The sequence below is a fragment of the Gambusia affinis genome, linkage group LG17, assembly GCF_019740435.1.
Source record: "Gambusia affinis linkage group LG17, SWU_Gaff_1.0, whole genome shotgun sequence".
Classification (NCBI taxonomy): Eukaryota; Metazoa; Chordata; class Actinopteri; order Cyprinodontiformes; family Poeciliidae; genus Gambusia; species Gambusia affinis.
In genome coordinates, this window is record NC_057884.1 from 17,594,079 (window position 1) to 17,608,755 (window position 14,677).

A 14,677-nucleotide genomic window follows, 5' to 3' on the forward strand; every position below is an offset into this window, starting at 1 on the left:
AATAAACTAGACTGATTGATTTTACACTGATATATGAAACAGTCTGTGACTTCGAAGAGCTACCAGTTTGTGAAAATAAACCTAATTTAAATTTCTTTCTCGTGAAATGTGACATTATATGTTTTTGAAATGAATGTTGGAACACAAAATTGTGGAGGAAACATGGGCTCAACACCGCGTGGCTTTCTGAGGTCAATATTTTTAACCGTAATTTAGCTTAAAAACTCCAACTATAAAGTTACTTTTTGCTTCAAATCTCATTAATTCTGGCTAACCATTAGCATTAGCTCAAGGCGGCGTATGGCTAATTTGCTAGTAAAATAGTAGAGCTGTAGATGCATCTATTTCAACGATCAGTTTGCGCCTCTTCTTAATAGACGATCTTTGGATTGTCAGCCGTTGACGTGTTTACAACCGGGGTCTTTTAGATGAACATCCGGAGCTGGGCAGTGTAGGTCAGCTGACTGTTGTGATCAACTAGCGGCTGTTGTTAACATCTCATCTGAGGAGGAGGTTGAGGTAGAAAAACCATCTCCTCTGTCCGCCCAAACGCACCGAGCCGCTCGCCAGCCGCTAAGCCCGATAACCGGCCACGTCTTCCCGCCCTCAGCAGGGATGAGTGTCGGCGCTCCGAGAGGCCTGGCCAGCTCGGGGCAGAAGCTCATCACGGAGATCCTCCACCCGCTGTCCGCCGCCGAGGAGCCCCTGTCCCCAGGGCACGATGTCACCATCAGCGCAGAGAAAGATAAGGTGAGGATGGGCTAGGAGCTAGCTGTGCGCTTATAGGAAAACACGGGAAAAAAAGAGAAGCAGACACCAAACTTAACTCTGTGGAGCGAGCATATGGAAATTCTAACTTGTTTGCTTCCAACATCGTAAGTAGGTTGGAACTTGATTTTTAGAGATTAAACTCAAGTTTGCCTTTTGAACTGAATCAAATCTCATTAATCAAAACCGAAATAACTTTTTTGTTAAGATCATACAGCTCATAGTGCAACATACAGTATACATTTTGTCAAGTTAAAACAAAAATCTGTAATGTTTTTATTGAGTTTTTCCGTGACTGATCAAGACAATGTCGTACATAATAGAGACCACAACCTTTTTTCCAATAAAGACTGAAATCTGTGCCCACTCTTTTTTGTAAAATAGCTCAAGCTTTGACAGATTGGACAGAGAACGTCTCTACACATCGATTTCAAGCCTTATCAAATTCTTAATTTGATTAAAGTCTGTGCTTTGACTAGGTCAATGTGACACATGCTTGTTTAAGGTTGTTCTGCTGGAGGTTAAAACTCTGTTCCTGCTTTTGCAACTTTGAACATTGCAAATGTCCCCAAAACATGATGCTGCCACCATGTTCCAAAGGGTGTGACGTTTACAGCCCAGTTGTGTTTAAATTGACAGTAAATCACACACAGGTGAACTCTACATCCAAACTGTTGTTTTAATTTTCAGGTTATTATCTGTTAGAAAATCCACAGATCAAGAACACTAACAAAAAGATTTGTGTGTTCTTGTATTTTCACCTCTTTTTCTTTTCTTTTTTTTTTGACACATTTGTAGCTTGACACCTACTCAGCTTCATCTGTTTTCAGCTTAGAAAACACAAACACAGCACACACACAATGCATAAGCGGGGTGGAGGATAAATGGCCTCCTTAACAACCTATGAGAGCTGTGTCAACATAGCTGGAGCATGCAAGCAGGTCACAGAGCTTTTTACTCATCTTGGAGCTGCGACTGTAGCACCAGTCTCAAATCAGCGGTTAATCATTGTCAGTAAGAGCACCTGAAATTTGCTCTTACTGAGTGTTTACCTGCTCTGAGTGTTGTTGCTGCTCTTGTCCTTCTGTTCTCTCTTCCTGTTAAATGCAGGACAGTGAGGTCAATGTAATCGACGTAGCTGGAGAAATACAACATCATTGGGAAATGGATAAGAACGAGATGTGGTTTTTAACAGCTAAAGATCTTAAACGTGTGGTGTGGATTTGTTTATAGTCCCCTTTTCTCTAACATCTCTAAAATAATTCAATTAAACTGCCTTTAGATTTCACTTATTTAGTTTTAAGTTAAATCCATCTAGTACTTTGGGTGTTTTAGAGGTTTGTTAGAGAATATTAGCAAACAAATATAATCATGGAGAGGCAGAAACACAGGTTAGGGATAAAGAGGAGACAGTTAAAGCAGGGTTGGGTTATAAAACAATATTTAAAGCTTTAAACATCACATGGACCAGTTCAGTCCACCATCTTAAAAACGGATAAAGCATGACACAACTACATACATATCTATCAGCAGCTAAGGACCAGAATGACACTTAAAGTAAAATATTTTTTGTAGATAAATATTTCTTGTCATTATCTTGAAAATGCTTTTATTTAAGTATTTTTCCAATTTTCTGTTTGCATAAGTTTTTTTTTTAATTTTTAAACCTAAACATAGTTAAGTTGTAGTTCTATAGTACATATGTCTCCGATATTTTACGTTTTCGTTTTTCAAAAGGTAATGTAACATTCGTGGCTCTAAACAGGTTTTATGTAGCAGAGCTGAGAGTAAAAATGTTTGTTTGGGTTGTAAAACTTGCAAACCGCTGCCCCAAACAGCCATGGTGGTGCCAGCATCATAGTTTGGGATGCTCTTCTTAAATACAAGGTGGAAAAACTGTTGAGATGCTCCAAGAGATGTGAGACTGTTGAATAATCTTAAATATTGAACCAATGAAATGTGTGAGATCAAAGTATTTTTCTATTCAAGTCCAGACCTGAATCTCTAACAGTTTGCTCATCTGAAGTAAGATGAGAAAATTGATTTTCATGGCTTTTAACCAATTTAAAAGCTGGTAGAGACAAATTCCCGTAGACCAGTAATTGCACGAGGAAGTGTTTTTTGGAGGTAGAAGGAAGAATAAAAAATGCATCTTGTGGTCAAATTACAAGCTATTGTAATATAACACAGGAAATTATTTGTACTTTCAGTAACTTCTTCTCTTTCTGGACCCAACAGAGAAGTGTCAGTTGCTTAATATTAAAAGAAGAAAAAAAAGATCAAACCAAAAAAAGCAGTTTCAGAGTTTTGTTTCCAGGATACGTTGTTTGCAGCTTCGCTGGCCTGGTTGTTCATTCACAGTAATGTCCTGATGCAGTGTAATTATCTGAGCTGTGATTACCAGAGCCGGTCAGCAGTCCAGAGGTAGATTTCCTCTGTCAGCAGCCTATTGGTGTGTGTTTTCTGTCTGCCAGCAGTGGACGTAATGTGTTTGTGTGTGCATGTGAAGTGGACTGAGGAACGGAAGACGGAGGGGCAGCTCTCCTCTTTTCTCCTCTCTTCTCCTCTCCTCTTCTTTTCACGCTGCCTGAGTTTGACACGTTGCACACGTCTCCTCTTTAAAAGGATATTTAGCTAAAGCACTGGTTTTCCTCACTTCCTGTGGTGCACTTCACTCCATTTCTAGGTGAAACTTCTGCATGCGAGTCAGTATGCATTGTTACTGGGTCTGTTGGGAAAGTTTTGCAACTTCCTCCAAGATTGAAAAACGAAGCCCTCAATTCTTCCTGTGCAGTTATGAATCGGAAAGCTGATCTGGGCTGCGCATCGTGTTCACGCTGTCCCGACAATGCGCCATTGACAATGAAAAACAACTTTGTCAGCGTTACGGTGGTTCTATCAGGGAGCTCTTTGTCTGCCAGCCTCCTTGTAAGAACGCCACCGTGACGTCGCTGTCGTGTTCCTCGGTTTCCCAGCAGGAACCGGGCCTGACCAACGGCACGCCGCTGGAGATTTCCAGCCCCGCCTCTGCGTCGGTACTGATCAGCAGGCTGCAGCTGGACTGCGAGCTGGAGGCCGACGCTCACGACCCGTTTGGCTCTGGAGAACCCCGCGACCTTTTCGTCACTGTCGACGACCCCAAGAAGCACGTCTCCACCATGGAGACGTACATCACCTACAGAGTCTCCACTAAGGTTGGTTCTCAGCTCATGACAGGCTCTGCCTGGTTTTAAACCAGCTTTAACTATATTTGACTAATCCTTTCACAATCTTCAAAGTTGCCTTCAGCATCATTGCTCCACCATGTTAAAGCTGCAGTATGCAACTTTTAATGAAAAAAATGTTTTTTGTTCTTTTTTTTTTTAACATATTTATTAAAACATGAGAGATCATTTGAAAAAAATCAAGCTCCTGCAACTCCTCCCTGCAGAAATACAGTGCTCGTTCAGAAACAACCTCTCTGCAAGGCTGTAGCTAGTTCCCCACACCAGAGCTAGTTGTGAATGCTAAAGCTATTTAGCATGAATAAATAGTTTTTATGTCACGGTAAGTTGTTTCTCTGCAATTAATAGCGACGAAAGCCCATGTTGTGAATACAACTAATGTATTCACAATTTAGCAGCGCGTTCACAAGCATGATTGACAGTGCTAAGACACGCCTCCTGTCTCTTGATTGGCTGTTTTTGGGTTGGAACGGCGCATTTCTTCAGATGGCAGTCGTAGCTCAGGAGGAGATGATGAATCTTTTTCACAAATTATCTGTCTCATACTGTCACACTGTGGTGATAGATTTAACAAATATGAAAAAAAAAATGTTTTTAATAAAAGTTACATACTGCAGCTTTAATGCATATTTTTTTTCTCCTTGTCATGAATAGATCTCAATTTAAAGATTGCATTTTTCACACACACAAAAAAAAATTCATTCTAGAAATGATAAAATGAGCTCAAAAGCAGAGTCCTTTAATCCTAAAGCTTCAGATATAAAGTTGAAATTACCTTCACTAAAGCCTGGAGGAAAACTTGAATCTTACTTTGGAAAGAAATGCGTCAGGAACAACAAAGCGCTTTTCAATCGCAGCGCTGCCATGAACTGAAAGTCCCTGCAGCCAGGTTTCCGTGATTGGAACTGGTAGAGAAATAAAAAGAAAACCTTTGGCTTCAAAACTGACACCTCTGTGACGGTGACTTCCAAACATATGGCAAGAAGTGCTTACATTATTGAGTATGGAAAGGCTTCCCCGAGGTCCTGACCTCAACGCTGTTTAAATTAGAGGGAATGCTTCAGAAAAAAGGAGAAAAGTTTGTTTAACTTTACTAGTTCTGTTATTTTAAGGCCTTCAACAATCCAAACTGAAAACACACAGAGGAGTGCCAAAAACGACCCACAGCTCCTTCAGAATGTCATCCTGAAGGTTGTGATGAAGTGAAGTCTGTCAAAAGATTTAGCTTCTATATTTAACAGCTATAAAAAGTTTGTGCTTACTTGTTGTTATGGCAGTAATCCGCTAAATCTCAGGGCTACATGGAGACAGCTGCTATGAGCAACAAGGCGCTTGGTTTCTGAGGCTGCACAGCGGTGCCTCAGCCAAATGAGAGCACAAAGTGTTAATGGGGACACAGTGTGTTTGTGAAATGTGTTTATTTCTTTCTTTTCCCCCCAGACAACACGGATAGAGTTTGACCTTCCGGAGTACAGCGTGCGGCGGCGCTACCAGGACTTCGACTGGCTGAGGATAAAACTAGAGGACAGCCAGCCGACCCACCTCGTCCCTGTACGTCCCACAAGCTGCCCCTCTCTGCGCTGCGTTCCTGTCGAGACGCTCCTCATTCACATTCCCTCCCCCTCTCCTCTGTCTCCAGCCGCTGCCAGAGAAGTTTGTGATGAAGGGTGTGGTGGACCGCTTCTCCGAGGAGTTTGTGGACACGAGGATGAAGGCTCTGGACAAGTTTCTGAAGCGAGTCGCGGACCACCCAGTTCTGTCTTTTAACCCACATCTTAATGCCTTCCTGACTGCCAAGGTAAGGCAGTGCTGGACTCAGACTCTAATAAATCATCTCAAGTGTGCCAGAAAAGGAAAACAGACCAGTAGAGATTCTCTACTGTGTTCCACATTCATATGAATGTGGAACACAGTAGAGAATCTTTCACAGCGCTCTCTGCATGTTAAACGACGTTAAATAAATCCATCCAAAACATCCTACTTTAAAAATATATTTTTTAATACAAAATCACTGGAAATAATGCCCAGCCAAGTCCTAAAACAATACATATAGTAACTTTAGCCAACTTTAAAAAACATAAACGAATAATATACGTAAGGATGTAAATGCCAGTTATCCACAATTTTCCATTGTGATATGGCAGAGATCCGCAGCCTGTGGCTCTTTGGGTCTTCCTCAATATCTTTTAAATTGGCTAAAAATAGGAAAGAACCAATAAAGGTTATTAAAGATGGATAAAACAAATGCAGGTTTTAGGAGGTTTTCCAGATTTTTTTCTTAACTGCCAATCATTTGTGAAATAACTGCAATAATTTCCACAACGGAAAGCTTAAAGTACCAGGAATGTTCCTTTTATATCGACATTCCTGATCAATTTTTGGGTCCTTTCTTTTTCTCTTTTTTTTTTTTTTTTAAATCATATATCGATAGAATAAAATGCACCCATTCTATTTTTATAGTAAAACCTAAAAATATGACGGTTCTTTTAAAAATAACAAATTTAAAATGTATAAAAGGTTTTTTTCTTTGCTTTTTTTTTTTTTTCATTTAACATTTACAGCTCTAACTTGATCAGCGTGGGTAAAGGTTGCCAACCCCTTGATCTGTGGTGTAAATAAGATGTTACTCAGCATGTGACTATACAAGCATAGTTACTCACCAAAACTTGTGGATGTTTACAGTAGGGCCAGTCATTTAAAAGTTCAGAAGAACTTGAACTGATATAAACAAGTCTGTAGGTAAACTATATTTTCTTTACCACTCTGTTAGGAGGGAAGAAGAAGTCCCCAAAGTTCACAGTTGTTATAAAAAGTGGCAGCTTAACGTCACCCAGGTTTCTGTCTGCTGCATGTTATAAGTAGGGCCTCTTTTGTTTTTATGGGTTTTTTTAATCTTTACTGGTTGCCCTGACGACACATGTCTTTGCAGGACCTGAACAAGCGTCAGGGTCTGGCCCTGCTGACCAAAGTGGGTGAATCTGTGAAGAACGTGGCCGGAGGCTACAAGCTGCGGGCGCGGCCGGCTGAGTTCTGCGCCATGGGAGAGTATCTGGACACATTCAGCCAGAAACTGGGAACCATCGATCGCATCTCTCAGCGAATCCTCCGAGAGCAGTCAGGTATAATCAGAGAGCCTGCTGGACAACACGCACAGGCAAAAGTAACTTTTCAGCAAGAAATTGCAGTTTGTTTTAGTCAATCATTCTTTAATATTGATGAAGAAATACAAGGTCCATTGGCAGATATTTTTTCACGCATGTCCAGTACAGTTTATAAATAATAAGGAATTATTGACTTAATAGAAGCTCCTATATCTTCTTAAAAAGTTGCTTTTTAGTTTTGTCTCATTTTAAGATATTTCCACTAGACCAAAAATACACAGTAAGATTTTGTGTTTGCGGTGCCTAACGTTGACTGCAATTTTACATCCATGCTAGCAATAAACATGCAGCCAGAGCTGATGACGTTAATCTGAATGATAGTTTGAACCTTTTCATCATAAATCTAAACAAACAGGTTGTCTAAAATAAGCTGTATGTTTGAAAGAGAAACTCAGGAGAAACTCTTCCTGCACTCAGCAGTGAGGAAGGAGGAAAAGCTGCTGACCCCGCTCACCTGACTCATGCATGATGTGTGATGCTGTAAATACCTGCCGTGTGAAATGCACCATCTGTTGGGGCTGTTGATGTGCGGCGTTAGACACAACCATGTACCCAGATAAGATGGGGACTTTAATCAGTTGCAGAGAGTGTGTCAGACTGTTTAGTCCCAGTTTCTTCTCCACTGAAGAAAAGAAAATGATTCGCTCTCTAGATGAGAATGCCTCGCTCAACTTGCCCTGCTGTCCTTTTCGATTTTGCTCCCAGAGTACCTGACAGAGCTGCGTGAGTACGGCGCCGTCTACTCCGCTTGGGCTGCATCAGAGGAGCAGCTGCAGCGCCCCCTGGAGGGCGTGGCCGGCTGCGTGACGACAAGCTGTGGCGCTCTGGAGGATCTGAGTGACAACATGAGCCAGGACTTCCTTCCTGTTCTCAGAGAATACGTTCTCTACATCGAGTCTATGAAGGTAAGAGCGCAGTTAGATCACCGTTATCATAACTCATATTAGGAATGCAACAATATGAACATTTGGACCGATATCATGTATATTTCTCTAAATGTGTAGCGAAATATGTATATATTTTATTCCCATTTGGGGAATAAAACCGAACTCGTATCATCTTCAGAGTCATTGTCATGTCCACAGCCGATGCTTTCCATCAACAGTCAGTCTTGCCACAAATCTGAAGAGGCCTCTGACGAAAGACTGTTGCAGTTTGAATATTTTATCAGTATCATGATGAAACTTAACTGACGTCATTATATGTTTGTGAAATATAATAAATAAAGAAAAAAGTTTCTTCCACTTTCAAACCCAGAGCTGCATCCCCCAAACTAAAAATGGTTCCACCAGAGTTTTTTTTCTTTTTTTTTTTTCTTGCATGCATCATGTCCTGTCCAGCTCAAGACTCAGCAGAACTGTCTGCGTCTCACATTGGTCACATGCTGTTTCTCCGAGGCTGCGCTGTGTTCCTACTAACTTGGAAAGCTTTCTGTCTGACAACAGAACGTTTTGAGGAAGCGAGACCAAGTTCAAGCGGAGTACGAGGGCCGCCTGGAAGCCGCCGTGTTACGCAAACAAGAAGATCGGACGCCCGTAAGCAACACCCTTCTTCTTGTTTGATTGAATTTCACAATAGTCTATTAGGATTGTTTGATTTTTCAGCTGGTTCTAGTGAACTGTCGCCGTATTTGTTGCATGTCTAGAGAGTAAAAGTGTCTCGATTCTTTTCCCCCCTCCACGCTGCGGCTTGTAGCGTTGAGCCCGGTCCCCGCTAGCTCTAGTTTTGTCTGCTCTGCTGCAGATTCCTGTGGAAGTGGAGAAGTGCCAGGACAAAGTGGAGTGTTTCAATGCTGACCTGAAAGCAGACTGGGAACGCTGGCAGCGGAACAAGAGGCAAGACTTCAAACAGCTCCTCACGGGCATGGCCGACAAAAACATCAACTATTATGAAAAGGTACACGGCCGAGGTCAACCTGAAAGCAACCCAAATCTCCGCCGTGTGATGTCACAGTGCCCTGCAAAAAACCCCCCCGTTTTTGTGTTTAATGCAACAAGACCAAACATTTTTGTTGTCTTGAGATTTTATGTAATTTTGCCCAATCTGGACATTCACACATTCTTAAAAAGTCTTAAATTTCTGTATCTAAAAAAATAAAACAAAATGTAAACTGGCCTTAAATAATCTTAGTCATTGACACTTGGGGCAAGTCCAGCACACATGACACAACGGCAACCAAAGTTGAACATTTCTCAATTTTCTTATGTTGCGCCTCAAGTTTGTGTGTCATCGTGCAAGTTCCATAGTACATGAATGCAGAGGGAGAGATGTCACTTTCTGTTTCACATAGATTTCTTGCTTTTTCTGTCTCAAATGTTATTCAGTTGTCATTAATAAGGTCTTAAAAAGTATTAAATTTGAATTACTGAAACTTGGCGATACCCTGAGAGTTCCTAAGTGGATCGTAAAGTGTATATTGGTTTTCCAAATTATTTAAAATGAAAATCATAAACGTGGTATGCATTTGTATGCACCCCCACCCCTCTATCCTAATACCCCTAAAGGAAATCAGTGCAACTAACAGTCTTCAGAGCTCATTAGTATGTCGTCTGTGATTTAATCTTGCTATAAATACGGTGGTTGTGTGTCGACCTAAACTGACTCTTTGTTCCAGGAGAGTTGGGTTTTGTAGCTCTAGAGGAGCTTCAGAGATGTACAGCTCAGGTTGAAGAAAACATGACCTTTAAGAAAGAGTGGAGCGAAGAAGTAAGCCAAAACAAGTCCAGTTTGAAATTTTTCTCAGTGGTTCCCGAACCGCTTCCAACTCACAAAGTAGCAGAGCAAAAAAAAAAATTTGACTTCCCAATGAGCTATTTTCTAATAGTCACTATTTTCCATTGTAAAAATGGCCGACCTGCTGAGCACCATTCCTGGGCCCGTTTCAGTTGTAGGTCCATGTAGGACAAAAAGGCGGTCCAGTTAGGGCGGAGCTACTAGCATCGCACAACATGGTTCAGAAAAACGCCACTGCTAGCAACAAGCAAGAGACTCACAAGTGCGACGTGAAGCGTTTGTGTTTAACCCTGCCTGCTCATTGACAGTCCAACTAATGGAGGAAACACTCTCCTGAATACAGCAGAGCATAAAAGCAGCATCAGCAGCTTGTGAACTAAATTTACTTCTCTGTAAGCACCGTTTAATCCATGGAAACATTTACAAATTGAAATACGCTGTACTTTTTTGGTGTTTCTTCTTGTTATTTTATTTACTTCAGAAGAGGTATCTGGAGAGGTATGAATTGTAATTACAAATAAATCTCCCCTCTGTGCAGAGCCAGGCAGCGTGGGAGTCCCTCATAACGCTCCTCCAGGAAAAACAGACTGAGGACAAAACGAGCGATACGAACTGAACTGAACGCGTACTTGAACGTCACGCTCAGCCAAGCCAAGGAAAACCAGCGACGGGGCAGCAGGTTCTAACCACCAGCGGTCCGCCTCCTGCTACCCTGAGAGAAACAATGACGATGACACGGAGAGCGGCCGCCTTCCACGCCAATTCGGCCTGGGAAGAAAGGTAATGATTGGTGTGTTTGAGGTCAGCTGGGACAGTGGAGAATCTTCTGTACAGACCCGTTTTTTTGTTGTTTTCTATTTTTATGGACTTTTTCTACCTAATATTTCAGATTAACGGTCGTTTTTGTTTGTTTGTTGTTGTTGCCAATGCTGCTTGTGTTTATTTATCTACATTTGTGGAGAGATGCGTTTTTCGTCCGCCCTCTCTGTTTTCACACTGAGCCAAATGGGTATCGAGGACCGGAAATGCCGCAGTTCAATATATCAATAAGTTGGTAAATAAATATTTATATATGTGCTAAGTCAATTAAAGTTGTAAAGAATTTAACACCTTTACTGATTATTATTTATTAAAAAGAATAACGAAATGAGAACATTTATTATTTTTTTTGAGCTACAAGCAGACATAATGATTTTTCTAAATTTAGTTCACACTTTCTTCTGCTTATTTTGTTAGAACTGGTAATGGAAGTGTTTGGGCGGGGCTAGCGTTGCTGCAGACAAGAGGATTGGTCTATAGTTGAATTGATGTGCAGCCCAACCAATCAGATTCGATAATTTTAAGAATTTCTTTCTCAAATGCAGCACAGAACAAATGACAAACTTTAATACATCTGGACTTGGTTGTAAATAATGTGATCCATTGCTAATTTTTCATTAATAAATCTGGAATTATTATTTTTTTAATTATTAGCCAAAATTATAGGTTTATTTATTTAATGTGATGCAATTTTATGTGGATTAAAATTGTATGTATGTATATAAATGTTTATTTACCAAATTTATTGGATTGTGGCTTTTTGTTTTCTCTTGACGAATGGGAATAACTGCAAAAAAATTTGGTTTGATTTTTATTTTGTTTTTATTTTTAATTTTTTGTTTCTATTAGAAGGTAAAACTCTGAAATTGTTACATCAAAACTTTTAATTTGACTAAATCATTTTTCATCGGAAATATAATTGGGTTTTTTTGTTTTTTTGGATCTTTATATCCAAATATTATCACAGGAATATCAACCTTGACGCCCTCTAGTAGCTGTTTAACAACATTTCAGAAATATTTTCCCACATTCTTTTCCAGCACCAGTTAAATCAATAATAAGCGTCATGATAAAACCAAACCAGGAAATATTCTAGTTTTGCATTCTGGGCTCTTTTGATAAGTGTGTAACAGCGCCACCTAGTGGCAAAGTTTTACTCTACTTCTCATTCTCTACTTCTGCTGGATTCGGTTGTTAAAGTGGTTGTAACAATCACTTAAAGTCACAGTAGTTTAATATTCCAGCCTTCCTTGGGAATGTTAAGTAGTGTGGGATATGGCCTTGGAATAACTTTGAGGAAAAAGTGAGTACTTTAATGCAAAAACGAAAAAAGTTTAGAGCTGGAAATAGTGAATCATTCTTAAAACCGCCCAGTAAAAATTTGATTTTGCTTCAGAAAGACAACCTGTTGCAGGACTTGCATCCAAGGTGATTCCATTGTGCTTTAATATATTCAGTTACTTATCAAACAGAAACTGCATGAAGCCAATTGACAGAGCAAATCCTTTCCAGTATACATCGGTTCAGCTTGCTCACAGTATTGACTTTGTGCAATCATCTGCAGAGCTGTGACTCAATTGGAAAATATTAGAAACACGGAAGCAGCCTGCTGAAAATATCAATTTTTTCCCCCTTATATTCTTTACTTGATCTCAATTTTAAAGGGGAAAAAATCACTTTGCTGCCCTCGGATCAAACAGTGCTCCTTTGATGGCTCTCAACCACAAGAGGAAGATGAAACCTGCTGAAACGTCATCATTTTTTTCCCTACCCTCAGCTGTGTGTGGTTGAGTCAGTGAGACTTGGTGTTAAGTAGCAAAATGTGACCAAGGATTTCAGGGCAAGCTCAGCTATGTGACATTAACCCAACATCATGTTAGCGTTTAGTTTTTGTTCATTTTTGCACAGATGTAGCCTCAGACAGTATTATCTGTCTGGTAAAAGAAGAGATTTTTGAAATAAAGGTACGTTTTTTTTGTTTGTTCGTTTAGATTTCTGCTTTTTGTTTGTTTTGTTTTTTTAAGCTGATGCCACATTACCAGACCTGCCCTCTATACAACCAAACATGAAGGCTGATTTAGTGTCTGCAACTTGTGGATGTTGTCAGCTTCATTGTTTTTTTTGTTCCTCATTCTTATTTGTCTATCTTGACCTTTATAGCCTTTTATAGCAGCTATTTCTTTAACTGTTTTATCAGATGTGAAAAAAGGATAAAAAATTAAGGAAATAAAATGCTTTTTTTGTGCGGGGGGGCCATGTGAGGTCCAGAATGAGGTTATGGTTCCAGGTAGCTATGACAACCGGAGACGGCTGTAATGGAGGTTCAAACTAAAAGCCTGAATGACTGAAATAATATGAGGATGCAGTAAAGAGGGGAGCAGAAGAGACCCAAGTTTCTGTTCTGTTTTGTTTTGTTGTAACTATAATACTGCTGTATTAAAACAAACTTTTTTTTTTATTACATTGTATACTCGCTTAAAAAACAGTGACTTTTACAATTATTGGCACCCTGGTAAAGATGTTTGAAGAGTCTTAAAATAAGCTAATCCTTGTCAGCAGTCTAATCTCTCAATAAATGATGACGTAAAAGCAACTGTGGCTGATGTAGCGAGCCACTAGTGATGCTGTGGGAGTGAAACAGGCCCTCAGCATCACAGATCCTCCCCCGTACTCAACAATGTGCATTATACATCCTGTTTGTTTCAGAGTAAACTCACCTGGAGTGTTTTCTCATCGAGCTTTGATGATTGTCTTTTGTGTGTGTGTGTGTGTGTGTGTGTGTGTGGGGAGATGATATAAAGTTGGGCACAGTTCATGTTTAGTTGACTTGAGTGGCAGGTTTTCTTGTCTTTCCCATTTTGAAATGATTTGGAGAAATTGACCTCCTTTTGTAAGTCATATTTTTGCCTCCTTTGAAACAAACGCCTTCTGTTGCTAATTTAAAGTTTCTAGATATTCTGATGAATCTAAAAAAGTATAATTTGTTGCATTTGTTTTATAGAAATTGTTACGGTGCCAATAATGAACTTTATTTAAAAACAAGTTTCCTAACCTTAATTTGTTTTCTTGCTGCCTAAAGAGACTTGGACTTTCAGTAGGAGATCATGCTTCTCCAAAAAGCTGAATTCATTTAATTTTATTTACATTGTTTTACCAGGAGTGCTGATAATTGTAGAGGGCGCTGTTATAAAATAATTATTTGGAAACCTCTCCATTGGTACTCAGAGGTCCTGACCTCTAATAGCGGTAAGAATAGAAATGTTGGTGACCAGTTTAAATGAATCCTGGTAATCGTAATAAAAAGGAAACAAAGGGAAGAACTTCAATGTCAAGCTTTCAGAATAATTTTAGCTCAACTAAGCTTGAGATTTCCACGCCTACTTTTTGCTTAATATGTTTTAAACACACCCTCAGTGAGAAGCATCATTTTGTTTTTGAAATTATAAACGGGTACGAGTAAATCCTCGGATCTCTTCCAGGAAGAAAAAACATTTTCCTTGGTGTTTGGTTTTGTAACACCAAAATAAAGTTTAAAAAAAAATAATAAAAGTTTACTCTTGCATTAGGGGAGGCATATTGTTTGTTTTTTTTTGTTTTTTTTCTTTTTTTTAGCATCCTGTTGCATCCATTTGACTCACTAGTGAACCGACTTGAATGGGTGTTTAATTCGGGGAAGTTTTTTTTCTTTAAAGCTCTTAAGCCAAATGCCCTCTTCTCCTTTCTGTGTGACTTCACATGTTTAATTAGATCTATTTTTGTTTTTCTCTGTTCCACCCCGGTGTGCTCTGTTTACGTCCCTGATTGTACATTCGAATGTTAATAACAATTTGTTGTAATTATAAATAAGCTTGTATACTGATGTTTTGATGCAATTTATCTTTACCACATTTTTTGGATATACTGGACCAACAATAAAGAGAATAAATGACGACTCATTTTTTTTTTATTTGAATGCAATGAGAAACGCTAATT

General features: G+C 39.6%; 1 protein-coding gene across 2 annotated transcripts; it reads left to right on the top strand.

The window, feature by feature from the left end:
• The first annotated feature begins 412 nt into the window (after positions 1-412).
• snx30 (sorting nexin family member 30) lies at positions 413-14,636 on the top strand. 2 transcript variants are annotated; one of them, XM_044096359.1, is made up of 9 exons: positions 413-750; positions 3,747-3,962; positions 5,433-5,543; positions 5,632-5,790; positions 6,922-7,111; positions 7,859-8,058; positions 8,599-8,688; positions 8,897-9,049; positions 10,425-14,636. In XM_044096359.1, the coding sequence occupies exons 1-9, from the start codon at positions 616-618 to the stop codon at positions 10,500-10,502; spliced, it is 1,332 nt and encodes a 443-aa protein (XP_043952294.1). In that variant the 5' UTR covers positions 413-615; the 3' UTR covers positions 10,503-14,636. The 2 variants fall into 2 exon arrangements, with proteins under 2 accessions (XP_043952294.1, XP_043952293.1); XM_044096358.1 differs by having other exon boundaries at positions 415-750; positions 3,744-3,962.
• Positions 14,637-14,677: the final 41 nt, after the last annotated feature.